Below are 25,234 nucleotides of genomic sequence, written 5' to 3'. Positions count from 1 at the left end.
CCCAAGGACACCGGCCGGGCTCCCGTCGCAGTCGCTGCTAGCCCTTGTTACTACCTCCGGGTCAGCTCTCAAGGCGTACGTGCCTGTACCCCAGGAGCTGACTGTTCTTATAGTGCTGAACGTTGCCATTGAGTTCATCGGCCCTCTCCCGTTATGGTTGACCGGCCCCCTCCCGTCATAGCTACTGGCGTTCGTGCCGGCGTATGCCGTGCCTGTGCCTAACCGCGTGAAGTTGCCGCTGCCTCTTACGTCGCTCTGGCCGGCAGTGCTCTTCTTCTCCAGTTCCGTGGCGTCCCTCTGTAGCCTCTGCCTGCGGCGCCACCACATGATGCCTACGAATACCACTACCATACCACCCACGCTGGACCCGATGCCCAAGCCCACGGTTACTGCCTTCCCGATGCCCCCCTCCCCACTGTGCATTTTGTCGTCGTCGCCGGTGCCATTTAACCCCGTGGGAGAACTCGTGTGCATTCCGCCCAGTGCAGTGCCGCTTTCGCTCGTTATCGTCTGCGGGCTCGTTGCGTCCGCCGCCGGCGCGGCCGTCAGGGTTGGAGTCGCCGAGAATGATGCGGCATTTATATCAAACGTCTGAACGGCGGCGGCATTGCCTGGTGTTGCAGCAATCAGAGGCCCAAAGATGGCAGCTGGCGTGCTACAGCAACGCGTCTTCTCAGCCATCGACTCGCAGCAGAATTTGCCTGGCACGCCAAACCCCTGGCTATCACACTGCCACACCTGCACGCCGTTGCGTCGGAAGTCGTAGGCATACTTATTTGTTAGCGTGTCATGGTCTAGATGGTTGTTAGTTATGCCTGCGTATACACTTTTGCCCTTCTGGTCTTCTCTTTTTTTTCTGTTTATTTCTTTTCCTTTCCCATTTTATCTGTTCGTCTTTCCCGCCCCAGTCTTGCTTTGCCGTTTCTAATAGGTGTTCTTTTCCACCCTCCCGCTCACGAACGACAGACGAGACGGTTCTTGTTTGGGACACTTCCGGGATATGAACTTACTTAGTACACAATTCTGAGGACAGACCGGGCTCTGCCATGTCGGATCAGAGCATGTTCCTCGCGCGTACGCAATGCCCGTACTATTAGTCGTATTATCATCCCTACACAGCCCGTTGCTCAAGCACGCATTTATATTGCCGCAGCACATGCTGACTTTGGCGTTGGGGTCACATGGCACATCTTTGGCGTGGTCGCCATTCGGGAAGAAGCACAGGTTTGCCTTCGCCTGGACACCGCCTGTGAAGCTGACGCCGCTGAGAAGAGCCAGCCACAGTACCCAAGCTGCACTTATTGTATTTCCTGTTGTTGTAATTGCCGTCTTCATCGTGGCTCTGTTGCTCAGTCGATAATCCGGAATAGGGGTGGTCAAGTTAAATGAAATCAGGGAAAAAGAGCGTATGTGCGAGAGATAGACACTAAGCAAGAAACTGATGCTGCTAAAAAATAGCGACATCTAGTCGTGGTGTGTTAGAAGGCGCTAATTGTGTAAACAGTGAAAGCGAAAGACAAGCTTGACGCTTCAACCTAAGTATCCCAAAAGTATCAGGGAACAAGGCTCACAAGGAGAGAGGCAGGGGAATGAGTTGTTTATTAGACAGTGGTAGAGCACACTGTCTAAGTATTAACCATACAGTAGGTAGTATTCAGGGGGTAAGTAAGCAAAAACTCTCGCTCTTTCTCTTCTTGGAGGAGGGGGCGTCCTTCCCCCCTGTTTCCCGCCATGGATATCGAAGAAACAAAAAGGCAGTCGTGCATTATAACCGGTCTCATATAGCTACTAATAGAAAATGGTGCAAAAAACAGACAACAGGATCTACTACAGCCTAGATCACATAGTAGGTTATAGGAGGCTAAGGGCTAAAAGTACCTTAGACAGGGGAATTCTTTATTTAAGAATGCAGACATACAACCCTTATGAAGCAGCTAGGTTAGGATTAGAAAAGCACTCTATTTATATTAGGTCAAAGCGGGAAGAACAAACAGGTTAATCTCCATGGGCTGGGACTAGGGCTCCATCTCTCATGCCACCTTTCCTATACTGCCCCTGTCCCTGCACAAAGGTTGACTCGCTCCCAATACCCCCTAGGACAACTCGCACACTTACTCCGTACAAGAACACGTTTACGCTTAGACCAACTAGTAAACGGACAGAGCCTTACCTATATAATCTCGTTTATCTCCTCTCGCCCTAGGATCAAGGACTACGTATAGCCAACTGATGCACCACTACGGCATTCCCTAAGTCAATCTTTGCCTAGATAGGCTAAACCCCATCTACAATACGCCTTGAGCGGGGAAGCTTAGGTTGATGCTTTCCAACTTTAGCCCATGATTCGTCAGACTTCGCAATAGGGGGAATTAAAGTAAGTAAATTAGCCCAGGAGTACTAGGATATTCACCCACCTTTCCTACGTACAATTAACACTACACATATAGAACAAAAGAAGAGAACACATCCCATGTCTGGGCGCACGAACTGGGCAATCGTCACGAGAACAACTTCTAGGTATGTTCTACGATGCGCATCCAGTAAGATGCAGCAAGAAGATGGCATTTGCTGTCATCGAAGCATCTAAGGAGAAAGGTTATTGCCTAGATGGAGTGGCGGTTCAGGTCCTTGATTGAGTGATTCAAGAGCGCCCAAGCCAGGACTCGCGGACCGAGGACTTCATTGCTCTAGCACTGAGTCCATGGGCCATAAGGCTTTGGACGCTGCAGGAAGAGGTTCTTGCCAAGCTTCCTTTCCTGCTCGGCTTCAATCTCGTGACGGATTTCAAGACCCTGCTCATCGAGGATGTGGAGTTGTTCATCAAGACACGCGTGGGTCTTCTCCACACTGACAAGACTAGAATCCATCAACGGCTAACCAGGCTATTCAGAGGTAATTAGATATGTTTGCTCCGTAACTAGCTTCAAAAACAGGCTCTTTTCCAATGTACCTCGTCCCGTTCTGTCTTTCCGGCCGAGTTTTCGCCCTCACGCCTCCACCTCGGGGTCCCACGTGCCAATCCAGCTCCCAGCTAGCCAAACTCTTCCATTGTCTGCAACCGGTGTTAATAGCCCTAGAGTAGCAGATGTACTGTCCTAGGTTACAATGCGATCGACGACCAGGACGTCAGATGAGACGATTAGCATTTCCACTCTCCTAGGGTCAGACGTTATCCCTCTCCCGAATTTGGAAACCGAGTCCAAAGAGGAATTATGTAAGCAGCGCATGATCTAGCTCCTTGTTAACTTGTCTATTGTCCCTACCTTTCTCGCGTTCTACACTAATATTTGTTAGTAGATTAATATAGGCAACACACTGTAATATGTTAATAGCTCCTATAACCTACGTTGTACTAGCCTCTTCCTTTTGCTTGCTTATGCAACGCCTCTGCCTGTTACAGGTGCTATAATATTCTTTGCTGCTTCCTGAACAGCCCACAAGAACCTAGACAGCGCTAACAAAGCGAGAGTGTCTGGATTAATTCTCTCCTACTCTCTGGCACAGTAGAAAGCTAGGTGCCCTGGAATGCGCTGTTCTGGGACAGATAAATCCTGAGAATTACACCATGGTATGCCACAAGGTGACGCAATTGCATGAACCTAGTGGAAGAATGAACATGTACATAGTGGCCCATGGGCATCATTTTGATGGTATGACCCTCAGCCCGCGCCTGGGTCACATTCACCTCTCCGTCTCACCTCCACTTGTTCATGACGTACCCCTCCCTTAAACCTGTTAAAAGAGTGTAAGGGTTGTACGCAGTGCCATCCTCTTGTGCTTTTGCCTATAACTTTTTGTTTGACCTAATCAAGAAAAATTTAAGAAGTAGACAGAATGCAACACCTATGACTGCAAAACCCGTCATAAGGAGAAATGCCATCAGATACCTGGGCTGTCTCTGTCGGGGGAAAAGTAAGGAGCAATGACATTGCCGATCTGCCCCAGCACGTTGATAACAGGTATAGCCGTCGCGCGTTTCTCTGGGGTATGGCCCAAAGTCCCAACTAACCAGGTGTTGATTAAAGGATTGGCAGCAAACATACCACCGATGTATGAGAATGACGCAGCGTAAAGGGCTAGAACGTTGCTTGTCGCTGTGCAGACGGTATACCCCATTATGGCAACGATGACAGGTCCGATCATGTGATAGCTTCGCTCTTTGAAGTAATTCGAGCTACGGGCGTTAAATAAGATGTGACTGCGGCAAAGACATAAGGAGGTGCCGTCAGAAGGAGTGTCGTGGTCCTCGACTCAAAGCCGAATCCGGGGACAATGGACGGAAAAAAGTTGAGGAATCCGTAGGCGGCAGAGATAGAAAGGCGACAAAAATCCAAGTTTTGTAGTCCATGCAGGTAAGCTTGAGTCCATACCAGATGCTAGTGCTGTTAGCTAGGGGCAGTGAGACTCTATCGGCTTGAATACGTGCAATGGCGAGAAGGCGTATATCCTCAGTCAGTGACGATCTCGCTGAACCTGTCTCGGAGTGAGGATAGTCAGGAAGTAGCACCATGGCAACTAGAGCGCAGCAACATTCTGCTAAAGCCAAAACGACGAAAAGCCATTGCCAGCCGGCCATGCCTCGGGACCCTTCAAGACCTTCATACACGCCTGTGGCAATGAGGCCGGAGCTAGCCATGGCAAGAACTAGGCCTGGTAAAGGACGGCGGTTCTCAGGGCAATTTCCTTTCTCGTATACCAGGAAGACATGACGTAAATTGCCTGTTTCATTAAATGAGCCAAATTGAGCAATCTTGGTTGGAAGGACGCTTACACCTGGAAGAAGAGAGGCTTCACACAATCCGAGTACAACTCTGCATGCCACCAGTCCGTTATAGCTTTTAAAGCCAGCCATTAAAGCATAGACTCCTGACCAGAAGATTGCACAGCATGGAAGATAGAGGCTGGGCCGAACGTAAGGCAAGATCATGTTAGATGGGATTTGTGCAGCCACGTAACTACGTCAAATACCGGTCAGCGATCACAGTTGTTTACTCCATTGACAGTTCATATAATGAAAGGTCTAAACATACTCAGGAACCAAAACTGCAACTGCCGTGGCAAATTGTGTGTCAGTAATCATCAAGTCAGCTTCAAAGCTGGTAAGGCGTGCTTGACTGCAAGTAGTGTCAGCCGCTCAGCTTTCGCTGCCCACACTGCAACGAGAGAAGTAAGCTCACGAGATCAATGCTCTTTCAAGGTAGCTAAATAGATACAGAACCCATAGCATTGGCATCAGTGTCATGTCAAGGCGCCTGACGAGTTTCTTCTCAAGGTCTTGCCAGCTCTCAAGCCCGAGCGCCTCAATAGGCGCCGTAACTCTCGGCAAGTACTGTGTATTCTTCTCCTCGTCAGATACCTGTTCCTTATGTTCTAGGATAGCTTCGGCATTTTTATCGCGAAGAGATTCGGTCTTTGCATTATTTATAACGCGCAGTCCTTCGTCTGTGAGCTCGACGCTTTTGCAGTTGATAGTATTCATTTGCGCAGGTTAACGGTACAACGAGCCAAGGATATTCCCCGTGTTTCAAATCGGATTGGTAGGTTGTAAATAACCAGGGAGTGAAAGTAATCGTTTGAAGGTTTGATTCATTCTTCAACGTGGCTCGAAGTCTTAGGCCTTTATACTTTTATTTATTCCTTAGCATCTTCTCGGGATACCGGCTTCCTTAACCAGTCCACTCCCCTTCTCTTGAGAATGCAGCTGTTCAAGACCCAAGTCCGACAAATGCAGCGCCCTACCTGGAACCCCTTGGCTTCTGGGATTAAACTTTATGATGAGGCGTCAAAGGGCCTCATTTCATGCTACGACGCAACGATTGCTATGCGCCTAGAGCAGACGTGCCCACAATGGCTAAGACTTCCAAGAGCGGGATGACGTGCTCTTTCTCCACTATATTTCTTAGTAAATGCTTTACATTCTATCCGCGGGTATTTGCTTAGTAGCCGCTCTTTGAACATCCGTCTCAGGCACAAGTTATCCGTCTTGGCCAGTTTTACAACGTAACGTTTGTCTATGGATCTAGTAAACAGCTTTCCTTGAACCGAACAAATGGGGGTATATAAGCTGATAGTCTCTCTAACTTGTGCAACTCTTTATCTAAAGTCTCTTGGTATGATTCCCTATCAAGACGCATAGATCATTTTCTGGGTATGTTATGTCGTAGCATGGCCGAATCGATTTAACCTCCTCGACCGTAATTCTATTTTCATCGGAGACTTTCTGAACCGAATCATACGCATACATTAATTAATGATACTCCGAGATTGGTACGTCGACTCTCAATGATAGTGATACTTTTGGTTGCTGCAGTTGACACAGCCTGGGAAAATTCGGAACTAGTAATGTGGTGGGGGTAGCTGTTAACGTTCTATCTCTTGGCATTAGCCGAGGTGACGAACCACTCGCATTTGGATATCACGGTCTCCTCGCACGGAAATTTCAAATACTTAGTTTATTCAGAAATCTACAGTGCTAAGGAGTCACCAGAAATCTCTGTCGCAAGCGTTTTCCCAACATAGCAATGGTGATGCATGCTTTTTGTAGTATTCCTCGGCTTATCTAGCTACGTTCTAGAAGACCTTCCGTTGTTCATGGCCCCAGTTAATACTATGGGGTATTTCTAAGCTAGATTGTGTGGCCATAATGTCTATACCACCTAACTAAGTGGGGCTATACATATACGTGTAATATGTTTGTCTTGCCGAGGCAAAATTCCCCGCAAAGCAGAGCACTTTATCCTCTTTTTATCCCTCACCCAATCCACTTGGTTTAGGGCATTGCCGACCAACTCAGTACAGAAGACGTTGTTGCCTTGCAGATTTTCAACACAAGTGGTTGCTGAAGCTTGGCCCTCGAACTTGTTATTCGCTATTCACTTTTGGTCCGCTGCGTTTGCTGGCCGGAAAATATGGAGATCATATGGCAATCCACCGGAACAACAGGGAAAAAACGCTCCTCGCAAGATATGTACCCATTCACGATGTATCATTTCTTATTGTAACCGGCTAACATCAATGTTTCTTTTACCCTGCAATAGTTGCCGCGCACGTAAGAAGCGCTGTTATCATATTGCAGCAATTGAAAGACCGTACCCAGCTAACAGTCCGCCACCTGAGGTCGGCTCAGGGATGGGCACCCGCGATTGTAGCCCAAGTCCCAGTCGCGTCAGTTTATATAATCCCGAGTCTGTACTGGCAGATTTGTCAACACATCCTGCAACAACAGTCAACATAATTCGGCCTGAATCATGTCAAATTCACCCTTACGGCCGAAGAAACCATATGCGACCAACCGTAAACGGGTCTGCCGAAGAGAACGCACAGCGCCAGTTGCATTGGTACACTAGACACAGGCGTAGAACTGCTCCCCTCAGACTATCTGAACATTATAGACGCTATCTGGAAGACGAAGGTGCTTTTCTTCACCTACCTAGGTCAACAGCGGACATGCTTCTGCCAATCTATAACACGTTTTTGGACGACCTGATCCCTGTTCTAAACGGTGGAAGCATGTTTCGGAGCTACAGTAACGGAAATGCCTCTGTTTACTTAGTGCGGGCAGTATGCTTAGTGGCGTGCAAAATCAAGCAAGCTACACCCTTTCTACGACTACGTGAGGATGGGTCAATCTTGAGCCAAACAGACTTCGCATCAAAGCTGCTTGCTGGTCTCGATGCGGCGATGAAGGCGGATCTTGAGCCCGACCGAGTGACCAAGATTCAAATCTTGGCGTTAATGCATTTACACAACGATGGGCTTGGAGGAGTGGATCGTTCCTCAAGCTATTTATCTCAAGCCATCTGTGAAGCTTGGTCAATCTCACTTCACGTGAATGTCCCAGTTAACGCTGACCAAGAGCAATGCGACCTTCTGTGGTGGGCGTTGAGGAATTTCGACCGACTCAATAAACCGGTCATGGGTGCTGCTCCTTTCATCATCGACGATACCGATATTGGGATTAGCCGCACCATCCCCCGACAAGAGAGTTACAGATCACAGCTTATGGCAACCTCTCTACGGCTAGGAGATTTGATGACGAAGTCGACTCGGGTCTACAAAGCTAGCTCTAAAGCCACAGCCGATGACAGCGATGATTTCCCGACCTTGGCGGAATTGACAGCGGATATTTCTCTAGACCGGTTTGAAAAGTCACACAGATGTACGTTGTCTATTAATGAATTTGTACGAAAAGTAATGCTAAAAAGACCAGCGTACCTCCACATATGGTATCATGTTGCCGCAATGCTTTCTTGTCGATATAGTGGACCGGGAAGCATCCAGTATATGCGACGTCTGGCATCCGCGGATTGCGTACTCGGAATCATCACACAAGAAACGCCCGATGGTCTACCGCCGCTCCCACTGGTGCCTTATGCAATGTCAATGTCTACTACGGTCATCTACCGGGCTTTACGAGACGGTGAGCGTTTGTTGGATCTAGCGTATAATGACCTCGAGGCTTGTTCCAAAAACCTAGAGGCCCTCAGTCTTATCTGGAGTAGTGCAAAAGGCGTTGCAAGACTCGTCAAAAGACTACGTCGGTTCATAGGCCCAGACATGTTCTATAAGCGCTCGCTCGATGATACCGAGTGTACTTGCAGAAACTTAGAATCAGAATCTAAGAAGCAAGTTCCCAGCGACAGTCGCATTAGTGTGGCTAATTTACGTCAAGAGGTGGACTCCGACTGCTTCCAACCCCCAAATGATTCTCTTTCCAGCCCAGCTCAGGCTCAGGGTAGTTTAGGAGATGAAGATCCGATTGACACTCCGGCTGTGCAAACCCAATACAACGCGACTTGGGTTGGAACTGAACTATTCTACACGGATATCGATCGGGCATTTTACGACTTCTGCGATTACGGAATGCCTAGTATATTTCGTGATCCAGCTACATTAGAAGTTTTACGGGTGGACGACAACCCTATCGTTTCGCCTTTCCAGCAATAGTTTTAGCTACTTATTTAAGTACATATCACAGATTGACTAATAGGGTCATAAAAGACGTAGGGAACCCGGCTTGGATCCATAGGGTTAAGGCTGTCCCGGTCGGAATCTTTGAATACATATCTCCTTTCGTAAGCCACTGCACAGGGCCGAGATGATCTCACGCAATGCTATGCGATGGAATTGAGATTATCACACCGGTAGACCAAATAGTAGACTTGTTGTATTATAATCAAGGCGTGCTTATGCTAAAATCAAAACTAGGGCCCTGCTTAGTTATAACATATTAGTTCAGCATGCAATTTATCCCTGCGCTCCAAGTCAGTGAAGGGCAGCTGACCAAGTCACGTTGTTGACCTCTCAAAGATAGTAATGGTTCCATCTAGACCTGAATTGCAACTTGCTTTGTTGGGATTCCTATTAGTGTCCTAGACCAGTTGAACTTGTCGTTTCATCCGTCCTGTTAGTTCCCTAGGTTGGAGATATTAAATGACCCATCGGTACTTTTGCTGGAGTAACAATGACTTTGCTTTGCGCACACTTCAGAGTGCACATGTCCATTAGTGTTCTTAATGACTGATGCGAAAAGCCTTTAATTGTTGCGTCGGTTGCACCTCGGTATCTTGCTATGGGGTTTTCCTCTACATTGTCGTCTGATATACTAGACGATATTGTGACTTTACAGCGAGCTAGCAGTTTGTGAGTTCTTTACAGTGGCATAAATTATGTCTTATTAAGCTATAAACTCAGCTTCACTAGCTCTAACCTGGGAAAGCTCTTGTTCTAGACTTTTAGCGTACCTGTCTCTGCGCTCACAGTATGATTTGTCCACTATTCAGTAATCATCAGTTAGTAACTAATACCTCAAGAAACCTACCGTTGTGCGTTTCTTAGCCGTTTTGACGTTTATCAACTGTTTTCTCTCTCTGTTTCTATCCCATATATAAGTCTTATTTCTTTTTATTAAGTCCTTATATTTATATACCATAAGTACTTATGTATAGTATTTACTAAGCACTTATTCTTTACTTTATAACCTGTTTATTCTTTTCATATAACTTATGCTATAGTTATTTTGTTCTAAGGAGTTATCTATATACTAACTTAATTGTCCTATTATTATAAAGGTCAAAACGCCTACGCTTGCCTTGTCTAGTAGGGTAATTCTTGCCTGTAAATTATTAGGTTGTAATAACTAGTAATTTTACTAGGTAATAAAGAGTTCCCTTAAGAATACAAAAATTGTTTTTGTAATAATATATTTAAGCCTTTAATATACTTATCCAGAGACTAATTATCTTTAAAAATTAGTTTCTCTAGTCTTAAAGTATACATAAGCTGCTAGATTTGTTACTACCTTTATAACTAGGTAAAGATTCTATTTAATATTTATTCTCTTCTTCTCAAGTACCATGCTTGCGAGTGTTACGTAAAGTGGTGATGTAAATGCGAGGTTCAATATAATATTGATATAAACGCATGCTAATAATTAAACCAGATATAGACCCCGTATTATACAAATGTAAAGCTGAACTGCATTTATATGACGGAGTGAGCACCAAAGAAAAGTGTCAACCTATTCCACCAATAGTCGGTATATATTCAATTGCAATCCATCATAACTAGGTAATCATTATCAGCACAGATGGTCATTTGCTACCAATATCCTTGTCCTCCTCTAAGGATTCAACTCAAGAGTCTAACTACATCAAATTACACAGAAATAACACGATCCACCCTCTTCAAATCGATTCCTTTATTCACGCAGCTTTGCTAAATCGTCATCATCATGAGGAGCCGCTGTTGTCCGCGCAAGAAAACGCGCCTCCAATCAATCCGTGGGCGTACGCGTCAATGATATTCTGGATAACACCGTAGGTTCCTCCGATAGTCAAGAAGACTGCCAAGAGGATCATAAGCCAATTTAGCCAATACACCGTCACCTGCCACCATGTTCCCTGGCGGTAGTGTTGGTGGTCAAAAATCCAGAGGTAGCCTGGGAGACCAAGCGCCAGAGGTGCGAAAGTCAAGCTTCCTGCCAGAGCAAGCAGGTAGTTGAATATGGGAATGCCGGATGCCAGGAGGTATGAGACAGCTGACATGGCGAAAGTGCATCCAATCCAGACGAACCAGTGGACAACCGAGTTCTTCTGCAGGTGAACTGACTTACGCAGAAGTCGAACGAAGAGATACTTGGCGGCAACGTGAATGTATAGACATGCGCTGACCATCAGACCGGTCAGGCCAATGCCATACGACACTTTCTTGACAACGTCACCAGCGCTCCCCAGAGAAGGGGACGCCACCCATTGGCCGCACCAACGGTAGACTACGAGAGACAAAGTCAAGTAAGAAGCTGTGACAACTCCCATGCAAAGATACACGGCCTTGTTGTAGTCTCTTGGTTTCTTCATTTCCGATATAACAGGAAGAAATGCAGAAGTGCCTGCGCCGGAACAGAAGATAGTAGCGACGGACGTGATGCCGGTGACAAAGTTAGGGTTGCCAATAACGTGGTATCCGAGATCGAAATCACCAGTCTGTGGAGCAGCGGCAGGTCTGTCCACCTGCGTGACGGCAACTCTGTGAAATTGTTAGCAAATGGATTGTTTGCATAGATCAATCAGCAGGTGGGACCTACACAACAATAAAGACGGCAATGTACACGGACAGGAACCCAGCCCACGTCAACCACGCGATTTTCTCAAACTTGCGAATGCTAGCAAGAATGAAAACTGCAGCTGTTGCAACCAACATGTAATAGTTGGTGCAAATAGCGTGGTTCGAGAGGGCGTTGAAAGCAACCGATGTACCAAAGATTCCGGACGCGCCAACAATCGCATACGTGACAAGAAATAAGACTCCAACAATTTCTTTGAGCCAGACACCCCCAACTACATGAGCCATATCGGCAATGGAATGACAACCAGCATGAGTGTTGCGGAAGTTTCCTTGGATGATGGCACAGTATGTATTCAGAAATTGCCAGCCCAAGACGTTGATGGCACCTGGGAGTGCGCCGAGGACATACATGGCGGAGGGAATCGTGAGAACGCCGGTAGCAAATATGACTGCAACAAGTTAGACTCAAATTTGGCCTATCGTAAAGAAGAAACCGCTTTACCCTTGAGAAAGATGACCGAGGCTTGAATCCAGCCAACTGTCCGGAAGTCAACTGATCCTTCACTACGCTTGAAGACCTCGAATGCATCCTCGGCGTTTTCGAGCTTGCCCGCGTCAATGCTTCCACTACTGCGAGCCGGCGCCGGCGTAATGGCGTCAGCCTTTTCTGAATTGGGTTGAGACATGTCACTGATGTTTGGCTCAATGAACCAATGTTCTTTTCGTTGAGGAAAGGCGTATTGAAGTTATCGCTGCAGGGTTTCAAGATATCGCCTCAATACCATTTATAGATCATATGATGTTCGCCAGACTGGGAGCATTCACCAGTAAGAACAAGAACACAGGTGTTGCTTATCTCGTGACGGCAAAGCGTTTCCGACCAAAGATAAGCATCAATATGGCAGCTTCAGATGCAGCTCCAAGGTTTGTGGGTCACCGTGCCAAGTCGGCAGTCAAAGTTGAAAGTGCGTGTCCAGGGGTTTGACGCGAGTTTGCGGGGTTTAGCAAGGCTAGCGCAATAAGGTTGGGGTACGGAATTGCCAAGATGTTGGAGTAAGCCTTCGAGACCTCAGTGCAGAGTCGGAGTCGTGATAGATCTACTACTCCAAGATCCACTTCTTGGCGAGCCGAGGGCGATTCGTAGGATAGGCATGGGGACAAATTTGGAGGTGCTGCATAATGAAATGATGTACACGTATTTGGCGAGGTGTCAATGTTCAACTCTTTACTTTGAGACGCAAGGCCGGGAATATGGGTGGAGGGGTTTTTGATCTTTTCTTGTAGCGCTAAATGGGATGCTTTGCCAGCGGTAGTGGTAGTATTGTGGGAGAACGCCGCTATGTCAAAGGCAAATGGACATAAGACCTGGGTGATCGGTGAAGTTAGTATGTCCTCCTACTATGTGGGTCTGCTTGGGCAACTACATTTCTGTGCTTCGACATGAATTCCACTTGCTTCACATTCGGACTGGTCTTACAGAAAAAAAAGAGAAAAAAGAAAAGCAGGGGAAAAGCCATCTGATCGGTCATCAAGTGAAATGGTATAGAATCTACGACAGACCACGAGCCCTGATATAATTCCTCGCGACCAGATGACATCGAGTTGATGACTGACTGTTTCCTATCATGGTGATTTCTTGAGAATAGCGCCTCTCTCTGCGGGCATAATGGCTCCCGGTGAAGGCGCAGTCCTTGCTTTGAAGTCGTCACATATCTGCTCCATTGTAACAAACTCAACACCCTCATGCTTCTTCATGTACTCAATGAGTCTCTCATGCATCAAAAGTGCATGTGGACGACCCGATACGTCTGGGTGAATAGTCAATGGGAAGATAAACTCATCGTACTCGCGGTAGAAGTAGTCAAAGTGGTCTCTCCAAATGTCCTCCACATCTCTCGCATTAACGAAGCCGTGACTGTTGGGTGCGTCTTTAATGAACATCATGGGCGGAAGGTCGTCCAGATACCAGTTGGATGGAAGCTCTACTAGCCCGGTCTCTTGGCCCCTAACGAGCGGCTTCATCCACTCGCTAGGTTTCTTCTTGTAGTCGATCTTAGTCCATTCATCACCAGTCCGCAGGTAGTACGGCTGGCAGTCATGGTGACTCATACTGTGGTCATATTCGATACCGTAATCAAGCAGGAGCTGTGCACCCTCCTTGCTTGTTTCCCACCACGGAGCAACGCTGCCTCTAGGAGGCTTGCCCACAAAGTCTGTAAGCATTCGATATGTCTTGTCAAGGATCTCCCTTTGTTGTTCAATCGTCATATCAGTTGGGTTTTCGTGCGAGTAGCCGTGGAGACCAATCTCATGGCCTGCATCTCGAACCGCGGCCATATCGTCTGGAAACGTTTCAAGGCTGTGTCCGGGAATGAACCATGTCGCTTTGATATCGTATTTGGCGAGCAACTTTAGAACTCTTTGGACGCCGATGGTTCCCGCAAAGTATCCTGGAAAAAGTTAGATCTACCTTCGGGTCACCAACTGCAGCACAAGGTCTTGGGGTCAGGTTCACCTCTGCTGATGTCGTTTGAGGAGTCTTCTCCACCATACGATCCCAGCCACCCAGCGACTGCATCAACATCGACGCCATAACTGACGAGAACACGCTTCTTTCCCATGGTGTTTCAGGATTGGGTATTCGCCAGATTGCCGTTCTTGGTCGGATGAAGAAGGGTTGGGCGTCTTCCGCGTTGTTATTTGAGATAGTGGTTTACGCGCGTTCGCAAGGGATCCAGGGTCTAGTGGATAGGAGACGGTAGCAAAGCTGATTGGGAGTGACAAACGTGCTTTTATGGAGAGAGTCTACGGGCACAGGTCAATGAACCAGTGAGGGGTAAATCTTTTCTTATCGAGTCGTTACCGATAGTTTACCGAACATTACGATAGCGTAAGTTCTCTCATAAACTTTAACATTTGGTGGGGTAGCTCGGCCTATCTAACTGATTAAGGCGAATCCAGATATTATGGCAGCGTTTATTGGGGTTTTACACTGTGTTAATCGAAACTTCTTGACATGGAGGTTGTCCGGCCTCGGATTAGCATTGGAGTTACTGATAAGAGGAGACGATGGAGTTGGAGAAGAAACTTGCCTGATATGCGCTAATAGCCGACTCCGCACCCAAGATAAGGATTATCTCCAACTCACAATGTCAGTCTGGAGTTTCAATATCATCGCATGGTTAGCAGGTCTGACAGTTAATGATATGAGAACGATACCTTGAACCATGCTCTTTTAATAAGAAAAAAACCCGGTAGATCAATTCAATTGCAGCTCTCCATTGCATATCATCGCCTGTGGTCGGTTCAACATTGGCCACCGACGACGAATATGTCATGGGCAAACATTCCACGCAGAATGCGCGCAGGGCAAATCTCCGAGGTTGGTGTCCCCGATGTCTCGTTCTGTTTTCTCTGACACTAATTTCAACCCAGTATCACAAACCATACGAGCTAGTCGAGAAGGATGTGCCAAGCATACGTGAGAATGAACTTCTTATCAGAGTTCACGCGGCCGGATTCTGTCACTCAGATCTGCAGGTTCTACAGGGTCAGTTCGGATCACGCTTAGGCATGACCGCGTCTCATGAGCCTTCTGGTACCGTCGTCCTTGTTGGAAAGAATTGCGGTAATAACTGGAAAATTGGTGATCGAGTCGGAGCTCTCAATTTCAAGAACTCCTGTGGCCAATGCAGCGGCTGCGGGTTGGCGAAGCGCACATACAATCGACTAGATCCCCGCTTCTGCAGCAGAAGAGAAACCGCGGGATTCCAACATGACGGAGCATTCGCAGAGTATCTTGCTATAGACCCCGAAACGACAGTTCACTTACCTTCGTCCTTGCCGTTCGACCAAGCAGCGCCACTGATGTGCGCTGGTGCGACAGTATGGGGCTCATTAGAAAAAGCCACAGCCGGGCTAGACTCTGGAGACACTGTAGGCATCGTCGGCATCGGTGGTCTCGGCTTCCTCGCTTTACAATTTGCTAGAGCGATGGGCTTTCGTACAGTAGCAGTTGACAGTCGCCTAGCAGGGAGACAATTGGCTACTGAGATGAAAAATCAGGATTTGAAACCCTCATTAGTTGTCGACTCTGGCTCAAAAGATGCCGCAGCTACGATCATGGAATTTACGGGAGGAGAAGGACTCGCTGCCGTTGTAGTCTGTACAGACTCTCTGTCAGCCAATAACTGGTCTCTAACACTGCTTCGGATTGGAGGTGTAATGGGTATTCTAGGTCTACCAGCAGAAAACTGGAGGTTTGATTCAAGTGTGATCATTTTTCGGGAGCTCACCATTCGCGGAAGCTATGTGGCTAGTAGAGAGTCAACTGAAAGGATGATGGAGGTTGTAGAGAAGGCTAACATCCGATCACACATCACCTTGGTGTCCTTTGATGAGATTCCTGGAATCCTCGCAACGTATCAAAACAGCGATTTCAAGGGTAGACTTGTAGTTAAAGTAACAGAATGAAACAGGGATACACTCAAGGTTGAGGTGGTAGGGGTCATAACTCATAACTTGAATGACCGTGAAACTTGAACTGAAGAATGTAAAATAGGAAGGCAGGCTTCAAACTGTTTTGCGCATGAAAGTCGTGAGGACCGAGGTGTCGATGTAGATCGTGCGGACCAGCAGTTTCAACCGAACTGGGTTTCGGTAATCTCGGCATATTCGATTATCTAGCAGTGTGCTCTCTTCCCCTTTCTCTATTACTCTCCAACTGTTGCATTTTGTGCTACACACCCAAAGTTTTATCGAATGCTGAGGCATTGCATCGTTCTTATCAAACTCCCGCACCTGTGTCGGGTTGGGGTCAACCAGAGTTCCCCAACTGGGATCCGCGTTCGTCCCTTGCTTACCCCACAGACCCATCCAACCAGAATCGTGGTGGGGTCACCAATCACGTCGGGGTCAGTCTGCTGATTACCATCATACCATATGGCGACTTCAATGTGTTTGTCAACGAGAGCCCGCCGGGCCACTCTTTGGACCAATGTTTGTCGTAAAAAGCATTCCATAATTTCCCGCAACTTCGAAATGGATTCAGTTCTCAAATCTTTATGAAGAACCTTTTGTCTGATACTTTGCCCGCGAAGAACCATCACAACACATTGGTAACTCGGCAGACGAGGAGCCCCAATAACTCAACATGTCCGTCTTCTTCAAGGAAATCTCCACGTTAGTAGCCTGTTATGTCTTAAGTGAAACCAAGTAACTCATCTTTCATGGATTAGGGATAACCCCGTGCAAAAGGGAGACGTTGAAAAACTCCTTGAGCCACTTGGTCTTTCAATCAAACCCGAAGAGTCGGCAGACTACCAAAGGCTCCTTGCCGCGGTCCACGATTGCGCAATCCGTATCGAAAAGTTGCCTGACTACCAGCCGGTTCCCAACACGGAACGATATCCCCGCGAAAGAATACGTCTTCCTACATCAGAGGAACAAGATTTTGGTCATGCATGGGCCTATCGGTTCCTGATCAAGGGCAACTCCCATGCGGACTCTGCTTTGGTGCCTTTGAAAGGGAAAACCGTATGCTTGAAAGACTGTATTGCCGTTGCGAGTGTACCGCAGTTTTTCGGTAGCGATGCATTTCCCCCGTGGACACCTTCCACAGACGCAACGGTAGTGTCACGCGTCCTGGACGCTGGGGCTGATATACTGGGCACGGCGACGTGTGAACATTTCTGCAACTCGACTGCATCTTTCACCAGCGCTCAGGGAACCATCGAAAACCCGTACGGGCAAGGATATTCTACTGGTGGTAGCACATCCGGCGGTGCGGCTCTAGTTGGCTCCGGAAAGATTGACATCGCCCTCGGAACAGACCAAGGCGGTAGTATCAGGGTTCCTGCAGCATTCTGTGGTTGCGTTGGGTTGAAGCCTACCCATGGACTAGTGCCGTTCACGGGTATCACAAGCGGCGATTCAATCGACGACCACGCCGGTCCCTTGTGCCGGACAGTCATGGAAGTTGCACGATGCCTGGATACTATTTCGGGTTATGACGGTATTGACGACAAGTCTTTGGGAGCTGCTGCTCACCGCTCCTATGACTTTTTTGCTTCTCTTGAATCATCGTCTGGCCGTTTAGAAGGGGTGAAGATTGGTCTTCTGAAGGAAGGCTTCAACCAGGAAATCATTGAGCCCAGAGTGAGAGACCATGTCATCGCAGCTGCTCGAAAGCTAGAGTCATTGGGAGCGACCATTGATGAAGTGTCTGTTCCTCTCCACTTAGATGGGCCTTCAATATGGACAATTCAGCAGCGTATCGCTGGCTCTTCGGGTATTCTAGGAAGAACTTCTGGACGAAGAGGCCTGGGTCTTACCGAATTCGATAAGGCTCGGTTGCCTTGGTCTAACTCGAGCTTCCAGAAACTCTTCCCTTCCACCAAGAACACCATCATCAATGGCTTATATCTTTCTGAAAGATTTCCCGGCCTGTATAGTAAGACTGTCAACATTGGTCGACAGATCAGCGATGCCTATCAAAAGGTATTCGAAACCTACGATGTTATCATCATGCCAACAACACCCTTTGTTGCACCACGACATGGATCCCGTGAGTCAGTTCTGGATTCCTTTGAGCCCACAATTGGCCTGACAACCAATACTGCCGTCTTCAACGTTACAGGACATCCTGCCATGTCTATACCCGTTGGCTTTCTTCCTGCGAAAGACAATGGACAAGTTTTACTGCCGGTGGGTATGCAGGTGATCGGTGGATTATGGCAAGACAAGAAAGTGCTCAATGTTGGGTTTGCCTGGGAAACCAACTTCGACTGGAAAAGCATCAAGGGCCACGGGAATGTAGTTCAACCCATCCCAGAATCTCCGAACACTGGAACGCACCCAAAAGTTGATGGAAGGCCAATGCCTGAGGTAAATGGTACGACATCACCAAGCCTCAAGCGAGTTAAGATTTCTGTTTAGGCCCTCTATCATAGGCAGCTCCAATAAGGGTTTTAACAATTCCATTCCGGCACCTATATTAGTTCACAACGTATGATACATAGCCTGTTGGCGTATCAAAATCACATTCATTGCCGTGATTGAGCACAAACGACTCTATTCCACCCTTCTCAACGTTTATGCCTGGTCTTTCTTTAACGTGGATTCTATTTCCTACATCTCTTCTTATATAATGTTTCATTTTCGCCGTAGATGATTTGTCATTGCTTATGATGCCGAAAGAGCGCCTCAAGTCAGTGTTGATTGGTAGATCGTGGTGTCCATGCCTCTCCCCCCTACCCACGTGGATACTTGCGACGGAAAATGAAAAACGACAGGCTGTTGTCTTGCGACCCCCATATTCTCTCACCCTAGCCCCCTCGGACGCCTTCAACGTAACCTTCTCTCATTCCCAACCCAACAAAGGCCACTTCAAAAACAGCTGCCTCGTCAAATTGTACATTACGCATTGTGTGGAACATTCAATCCTTGGCGATCCAGTCGTATAGTTTTCCATGTGCGCCGAATGATCCGCAAAAGAAGTCAAAAAACCACGGACAAGATATATCACTTGCAACCGAGTCCCAAATGTCGAATATTTGCACTTGGGAAAACAACGTATTTCAACCGAGTGCAACGGCTAGCGGAATCAGCAAAGTCAAGTACGATGAGGTAAAATCGTCATGCAAGCGATGTATCAGGACAGGTTGGAAATATGAAGGATATTGGCACATTTAGTCTACGCAAGAACCAGACAGGCACCGGCCCCATCAGGCTTCCCATGTAGTCTGGCGTGTTCACGAGTTTCGAGCATTGCAGAACTTCTGTGAGGTAGCAGGGCTAGCCCTGTCAGGAGCCGGAGATACCTGCTTCTGCACACACGTGGTTGTGCAATTTAGTACCTTTGAGCCTGCTGTCAGAATCGCCGCCATTGCCTTCTACAGTCTATAAGAGCATGCTCAAGATACGTTTGAATTGGTCACTGCGATGCAGTTCCCATACGATAACCAGCATCTTGCAATCCACCACTAAAACGTAGCCATCCGTGATTCAAGGGTCATAGGAACTAGCAACAAATATCCCGTGGTTTTGAATATTCTGCCGGTTCAACGAGGTTTCTCTGCTTTTTGGTGGGAAGGAAAACACAGGTTTATCTAGCATAAAAGAGCTCGAGGGTCCTCTACACTGAGCTTTTCATAGCTTTCAGACACACAACGGATGTTTGATATCCTGTCTAATCGAACGGCGAAACTAACACACACTCACATCGGAGCACACAACGCAAGCAGCACGTAAGCTTCTATAAGTAAAAGGGCCAAGAATTCAAAATTATCATACCTAAAAACCTCGCGGAACAGGCTACCATCGAACAGCTCATGGCCAACTAGTTGAAGCCCTTGAATGGCTTTGCGAGCATCTCGTCCATGGACTCTAATGCCCAAATATCCGGACCATATGATTGCTCATAACTAATTCAGCGCTTCCTCGTGGCCCTCTTTGACTGCTGCTGTAACCGACTGCATGTGGCGTTAGATATGAGTGATGATGGTTATGATAATTGACTTCCGAATGACTCTAAGTAGTTGTTCTGCTTAGAAACTGAGGTACTACAGGTCTTGGACTTGAGCACTTCATGAAGGTCACACTCCATGTTTAAAATAAGTTTCGGGGTCATGCTCTTCTTTCTTTTGTCTGCCTGTCATGTCTAAAACTCGTCTCGGTTTCCTAAGGCCTATCCGTCTTGGACCTTCCTAGGGGGGGAATGGCATTCAGATGTATACGTGATCGCTGAGGTTCGGAAGCAAATCATCGACGTAGAGCTTGGCATCAACTTGGATGGGTCTGGCCTATCTCTTGGCCTTCCTACGCCCTTTCATCTGATGAAGTGACAGTGACAGATTTTTGCAACGGATCAACAGCTCGAAAAGAACGTTCTTATGAACGAAGAGGATATTCATCTTGACCAAAGAACTTCGAATACGCAAAGGTAGCGGCAAGAACTATCTACAAGCAACCTAGAGGGTAGCTTGTATTAGTTCCCGAAGAAAACAAACCTACATACCATATCGACGTGTTCAACTCACTGTTATGCAGTTTACCCCCTCACAGTCAAGTGTATGTTATGTCTCTAGTCAATATAGTGATAGGTCGCATCCAAGCTCACAATTTATTGACTGTCCCTCTTCCCACACATATACTACTAGACATTCAACTAGTCACATGCAATAAAATAGTTCCAACGAATTAAAATGTTTAGATATGTCACAGTTGAGCTCAAAATCCCTTTGATATATCTGCCAGTTTCCCGCTGCAATTATGAAAACATCTTCAAGAAATATGAATGCTCCCATTACCCCGAACCTTCGACACTAATTGATAGTGTATCCCCCGTCAACCACCAATGCATGCCCTTGAATAAACGAGGATTGACTGGAACATAAAAATAGCACTGCGTCTGCCACTTCTTCGGGCTTTCCCATCCGCCTCATGGGTGCAATATCGATGGCAGGTTTCAGTCTCTGAATCAGTTCTTGGGATGCGGTTGTCATTGGCGTGGCAATCATGCCCGGACAAACGCAATTAACCCTGATTCCATCCCGAGAATAATCTATAGCATCTGATCGAGTCATATTGATGATTGCAGCTTTAGACGCGCAATATGGCGCTATATACCACCATGTTAGTAGTTTATCCTTAAAAGCAGAAAGATGATACCACTTACCAGCCGCTGGCCGTGCAACGATACCGAGTTGACTAGCAATGTTGACAATAGCTCCTCGCTGGCCCGGATGCTCCTCATACGGCTTCTGGCTTAACATGTTGCGTAAAACAGCACGAGACACCAGCCAGCTACCCTTATAGTTGACATTTGTGATGCGGTCGAAAGCGGTCGTTGATGTTTCGTGTGACCGCAATGATTCTCCTAGAATCCCGGCGCAACTGATAGAGTAATCGATACGACCGAATCTCTCATTAGCTTTTTCCACGAAAGTGTTGACAAAGCCTTCATCTGAGATATCTCCTTCTTGACTCATCACCTGGGTTTCGGGATCAATTTGACCAATTGCTTCCCGTGTGTCTGCTAGCGACTTTTTGTTCAGGTCGGTAATAGCAATTCTCGAACATCCGGATCGCGCGAAGCCTTTGGCAACGGCGGAGCCAATGCCTGCACCAGTATGTCAGGTTCTGTCCTTGGAAGCTAGAGAGATCTTACCAGTTCCTCCCGCACCAGTAATGAGGGCAACTCCCGGAAACCTGTACATGCTGAATATGGCGGGGGACTCTTTCATTGGATCACAAAATAATATATCCAAGAGTCCGTCAGTCGCGCCTGAATGTGAAGTAGTTAAATCGTAGCATCGGATGCCATCAACTTGAATCAAGTCCTACGTACGCCAGCTTCATTTTCTGCTCCGTCCAATCCGCTCTTGTATCGAAATGATGGATACTGCGGGGAAGCAGACGATATGATTTCGGTGTGGGACAGAATAAGCATCCAATTGCCACTATGGAGCACCATCCATGTCGCACCAAAATGCCAAGCACTAGATAAACTAAGTAAAGTAGAGTAACAGGGTCGTATCGTGTCAAGGGTGGGTGGTTACGAGTCAGTCTCCAAAAGATAACGGGCGATTCACGGCAGTTGGAGGTTATCTGTGGACGAGAAACGACCCACACGAATATCACGTCTTCTCCAACATAAGCCCAAGGATGCCCCAATCCACACTTCTCTCCAACTTCCCCGGTCTTTCACACCTCCAAAAATATCTCACAACGTGATAATAGCATGTTGTCTCACAATGGCACGAATATACACCCACAGCCGCAGCCGCCGCAACCGCCGCAGCAGCTGCCGCGACCGCATTCGACCCCAGTCAAGCGAAGGAGGCGAACCGGTAACGGCCCTAACGCGCGTGCATGCCCTCACTGCGGGCGAACTTTCAAGCGCACCGAGCACTTAGAGCGCCATGTGCGAACACGTCAGTCATCTCATCCATATTCGTGTTCCTATATCCAAGTGTTGGAGTGGACGGACGTTCGGTCGAACTACTCCTCGCTGTTGCATTCCGGACGCATTCTAGCTCGTACCGTGACCTGAAGTTTGGGGCAATGCCACGCGCCGTCATGCTAATCTGCTGGTCATTTGCCAGACACCAAGGAAAAGCCCTTTATTTGTCGATGTGGGGCAGCCTTTGCTCGGCGAGACTTGTTGACCCGCCATCAGCGGATCGCTTTCCATGAGGATGGATCCGAGTCCCCAGAGGGTCAGTCGGAGCCGGACTCCGGGGAGAACCACAGCCCGGTTGAAGCTGATCTGGCCGCTGCTGTGTCCCTTTCAGGAATGAGTGTGGACCATTGGGCACAACAGCCACCTGTATCGTCTGCAGATCTGTATCCCATGGCGGTCCCAAGAAACGATGCTCTTGTAGATGCTTCGTATCAGCAGAGTTTACTCACGGACCAGTTCTATGAAAACGGTTGGTTGATTGGCAACGCCCGACTTTCCCACAAGAAAGCTTACACGGAAAGTTCTAGGCAATCAGGATGCTGTAGGATTTGACGCCCATTTCAGAGAGTTCGCCAACTTTCTCGATGGTGTCGGCCTGCCAGCGGAATGGAGCCCATACTTCCATGGCCCCGATCGAGAAAACGAGGTCACGGACTCGACGGTGAAAGAATCGAGGGAGGGCACTACTACACCTGGGGCTCGAAACAGCAGAACCTGTCCGGGCACTCCGTTCAGTTCATGGCTACCGTCAGCGCCTACAGGCAATCGCATATCCGAGGCCCTACCAGACACAAGTAAGTCAGCAATACGGACAACATGAACCCGAAGCCCAGCTGACTCTTAGCCAAGGCCATCGGTCGGTTGACACCGAGTCGCAGCCGTACCGTGTCTCGGAAGAGCAGCGGTTCCGCCTCAACACTTCCATAGAGACGTTCCGAGACCTCCTTGGCCCGGATTTCAAGTTTCCTTCCCGTCATGCTCTCACTCGCTACATGACTTCCTTCTTCGAAGGTTTCCACTCCCACATGCCTTTCATCCACACCCCGACATGGCGGATATCTGAGCACTCGCTGGAGCTCATACTCGGACTCGCCGCTGTTGGAGCGCAGTACTGTTTTGAGCATCGCATGTCCGAGAGACTATTTCATGCTGGCAAGGTCATTATGTTGGAAAGACTCGTGCATGAGTCTGACAAGTTTGGAGCCAGGGCCGGCTCTTCCCTCAATCTCCACAGTGTGTCACCCCAGCGCCGTGAATCAAGGGGCATCCGAGAAAGGGACTGGGGCTCATGGGAGCCCGTGGAGACGGTGCGAGCTCTGATCGCTCTTATGGGCTATGCTACCTGGGAACCCAAGGTGTCGCTAATGCAAGAAGCGTTTGCTTTACAAACGTTGCTGGCACAGGTTCTCCGTGAAATCGGACTGCACGAAGAGAACGAGTCAGAACTTGCTGCAGAAAAGAACTCACCCCAAGCCTCTTGGCTTGCCTGGGTACGACAAGAATCTACGCGTCGGGCGAAGCTCATCGCCTTCTCCTTCATGCACACACACAGTATTGCATACAACGTGTACCCTGTTCTGCGAAGCAACGAGGTCGGTCTTCGGCTGCCGTGTTCTACTGGGGAATGGAAAGCACAAACTGCATGTCAATGGCAGGTTGCTCGCCGCGAGGCTGGGAAGCAACAGCTCTTCTTCCAAGATGCGCTATCGTTGCTTTTGCGTAACACGGACGGCACAGCGCCTGTTGACCCTATCCCAACACCCCTGGGCAATTACATTCTCTTGCATGGTCTGCTGCAGAGAATATATATCGTCCGGGATCTTTCATTGCCAGTGATGGACCATTCGGCATCTTTGCCAAGCGAGGAGGTTGACAAGCTTGAGTGAGTTCATCCTTGTGTCTTCGGTCTGAACTGAGTACTGACCTCTCTGATTCAGACGCGGACTCCGGTCGTGGACTGCGGGCTGGCAACAGGCTCCCGAATCGAGCCTTGACCCGAACAATGAGAATGGGCCTATCCCCTTTACTTCCAGCTCTTTACTTGGACTGGCATACGTTCGGATTTACCTGCACCTTGGTCCATATAGATTGCTCGAGACGCGAGACCCCGTACGCATCGCGAAAGCTATTAGTCGGTCTCCTGCAGTGGAACGCAGCAGCGGTGTCACTACCGCACTTCTGTATGCTGCTCACATGCTCAGCATTCCTGTCAGGCTCGGTGTCGACCGTGTCGCTCGCAGTCAAGCGTTTTTCTGGAGCGTCCGCCACTCGCTGTCGGGTCTCGAATGTGCCGTTTTGCTCAGCAAGTGGCTTTCGTCTCTTACAGTCTCCACAAGCTCAACACCGCTTAGTGGTAAGTCAACCAACGACAAGTTCGGGCCATTTGACGTTAACTGAACACTCTGCTGACAAAATGCAACAGATAGCGAAGACAGAATACTACATTGGGTCCGTTGCATCGTGGAAGAGGCCTACGACGTTGTCGACTTTGAAGACGATGGGCTCGAGACGCCAACAGATCGGGATCCCGCATCGCTGAGTCTAGCAGTCCTTAAAATTTGGGCGCATTTCTTCAAGAGTAATACGCAATGGCCGTTCATAAATATCATTGGGAAGAGCCTCGAAAAGTATCGAGAGCTTCTTATGCGCAACAGGCCGCAGCAGGTCACTTGAGGACACTGGAAATACTATGCACGATTCGCCTAC

At 48.1% G+C, this 25,234-nt stretch overlaps 9 protein-coding genes across 9 annotated transcripts; 4 read left to right on the top strand and 5 right to left on the bottom strand.

The window, feature by feature from the left end:
• Nucleotides 1–813, bottom strand: LY79DRAFT_471884 (uncharacterized protein; the record flags this gene model as incomplete). The annotated part of the gene is made up of 1 exon (XM_060553213.1): nucleotides 1–813. A coding segment is annotated over one exon (813 nt), but the record flags the coding sequence as incomplete, so codon positions are not given.
• A 2,971-nt stretch (nucleotides 814–3,784) lies between these two features.
• On the bottom strand, nucleotides 3,785–5,479 carry LY79DRAFT_594135 (major facilitator superfamily domain-containing protein; the record flags this gene model as incomplete). Its single annotated transcript, XM_060561654.1, is given in 8 exon segments — nucleotides 3,785–3,898; nucleotides 3,928–4,004; nucleotides 4,044–4,155; nucleotides 4,325–4,628; nucleotides 4,646–4,719; nucleotides 4,772–4,955; nucleotides 5,031–5,114; nucleotides 5,178–5,479. The coding sequence occupies 8 exon segments, from the start codon at nucleotides 5,477–5,479 to the stop codon at nucleotides 3,785–3,787; spliced, it is 1,251 nt and encodes a 416-aa protein (XP_060408815.1).
• A 1,967-nt stretch (nucleotides 5,480–7,446) lies between these two features.
• Nucleotides 7,447–8,946, top strand: LY79DRAFT_526387 (uncharacterized protein; the record flags this gene model as incomplete). Its single annotated transcript, XM_060555833.1, has 2 exons — nucleotides 7,447–8,158; nucleotides 8,210–8,946. The coding sequence occupies 2 exons, from the start codon at nucleotides 7,447–7,449 to the stop codon at nucleotides 8,944–8,946; spliced, it is 1,449 nt and encodes a 482-aa protein (XP_060408814.1).
• Nucleotides 8,947–10,582: 1,636 nt separating this feature from the next.
• Nucleotides 10,583–12,468, bottom strand: LY79DRAFT_653279 (transmembrane amino acid transporter). Its single transcript, XM_060562595.1, has 3 exons — nucleotides 12,068–12,468; nucleotides 11,585–12,014; nucleotides 10,583–11,526 (listed from the first exon to the last, which is right to left on the bottom strand). The coding sequence occupies exons 1-3, from the start codon at nucleotides 12,249–12,251 to the stop codon at nucleotides 10,731–10,733; spliced, it is 1,410 nt and encodes a 469-aa protein (XP_060408813.1). The 5' UTR covers nucleotides 12,252–12,468; the 3' UTR covers nucleotides 10,583–10,730.
• A 720-nt stretch (nucleotides 12,469–13,188) lies between these two features.
• LY79DRAFT_583876 (polysaccharide deacetylase) lies at nucleotides 13,189–14,186 on the bottom strand (the record flags this gene model as incomplete). The annotated part of the gene is made up of 2 exons (XM_060560362.1): nucleotides 13,189–14,015; nucleotides 14,081–14,186. The coding sequence occupies 2 exons, from the start codon at nucleotides 14,184–14,186 to the stop codon at nucleotides 13,189–13,191; spliced, it is 933 nt and encodes a 310-aa protein (XP_060408812.1).
• Nucleotides 14,187–14,896: 710 nt separating this feature from the next.
• LY79DRAFT_594131 (alcohol dehydrogenase GroES-like domain-containing protein) lies at nucleotides 14,897–16,038 on the top strand (the record flags this gene model as incomplete). Its single annotated transcript, XM_060561653.1, has 2 exons — nucleotides 14,897–14,947; nucleotides 15,001–16,038. The coding sequence occupies 2 exons, from the start codon at nucleotides 14,897–14,899 to the stop codon at nucleotides 16,036–16,038; spliced, it is 1,089 nt and encodes a 362-aa protein (XP_060408811.1).
• Nucleotides 16,039–16,500: 462 nt separating this feature from the next.
• LY79DRAFT_569190 (amidase) lies at nucleotides 16,501–18,728 on the top strand. The gene is made up of 2 exons (XM_060559037.1): nucleotides 16,501–16,746; nucleotides 16,803–18,728. The coding sequence occupies exons 1-2, from the start codon at nucleotides 16,718–16,720 to the stop codon at nucleotides 18,499–18,501; spliced, it is 1,728 nt and encodes a 575-aa protein (XP_060408810.1). The 5' UTR covers nucleotides 16,501–16,717; the 3' UTR covers nucleotides 18,502–18,728.
• Nucleotides 18,729–20,888: 2,160 nt separating this feature from the next.
• Nucleotides 20,889–21,782, bottom strand: LY79DRAFT_526298 (short-chain dehydrogenase; the record flags this gene model as incomplete). Its single annotated transcript, XM_060555826.1, has 3 exons — nucleotides 20,889–21,184; nucleotides 21,242–21,685; nucleotides 21,734–21,782. 3 exons carry the CDS (start codon nucleotides 21,780–21,782, stop codon nucleotides 20,889–20,891), a joined length of 789 nt encoding a protein of 262 aa, XP_060408809.1.
• Nucleotides 21,783–22,306: 524 nt separating this feature from the next.
• Nucleotides 22,307–25,201, top strand: LY79DRAFT_526390 (uncharacterized protein; the record flags this gene model as incomplete). Its single annotated transcript, XM_060555834.1, has 6 exons — nucleotides 22,307–22,499; nucleotides 22,671–22,997; nucleotides 23,056–23,322; nucleotides 23,378–24,410; nucleotides 24,466–24,881; nucleotides 24,951–25,201. The coding sequence occupies 6 exons, from the start codon at nucleotides 22,307–22,309 to the stop codon at nucleotides 25,199–25,201; spliced, it is 2,487 nt and encodes an 828-aa protein (XP_060408808.1).
• Nucleotides 25,202–25,234: the final 33 nt, after the last annotated feature.

Source organism: Colletotrichum navitas (genome assembly GCF_030913465.1).
Source record: "Colletotrichum navitas strain CBS 125086 chromosome Unknown LY79scaffold_98, whole genome shotgun sequence".
Lineage (NCBI taxonomy): Eukaryota > Fungi > Ascomycota > Sordariomycetes > Glomerellales > Glomerellaceae > Colletotrichum > Colletotrichum navitas.
Note: the sequence above shows the minus strand (reverse complement) of the source record. Positions and strands in the feature narration are given on the sequence as shown.

Bases quoted from the DNA above. Each gene is read 5' to 3' on its own strand.
- LY79DRAFT_653279 (XM_060562595.1), bottom strand. From the start codon at position 12,251: ATGTCTCAACCCAATTCAGAAAAGGCTGACGCCATTACGCCGGCGCCG. The intron at 12,015-12,067 runs GTAAAGCGGTTT...AACTTGTTGCAG, and splicing joins CTCGGTCATCTTTCTCAAGG to TCATATTTGCTACCGGCGTT. The intron at 11,527-11,584 runs GTAGGTCCCACC...ACAATTTCACAG, and splicing joins ATTGCCGTCTTTATTGTTGT to AGTTGCCGTCACGCAGGTGG.
- LY79DRAFT_569190 (XM_060559037.1), top strand. From the start codon at position 16,718: ATGTCCGTCTTCTTCAAGGAAATCTCCAC. The intron at 16,747-16,802 runs GTTAGTAGCCTG...TTCATGGATTAG, and splicing joins TTCTTCAAGGAAATCTCCAC to GGATAACCCCGTGCAAAAGG.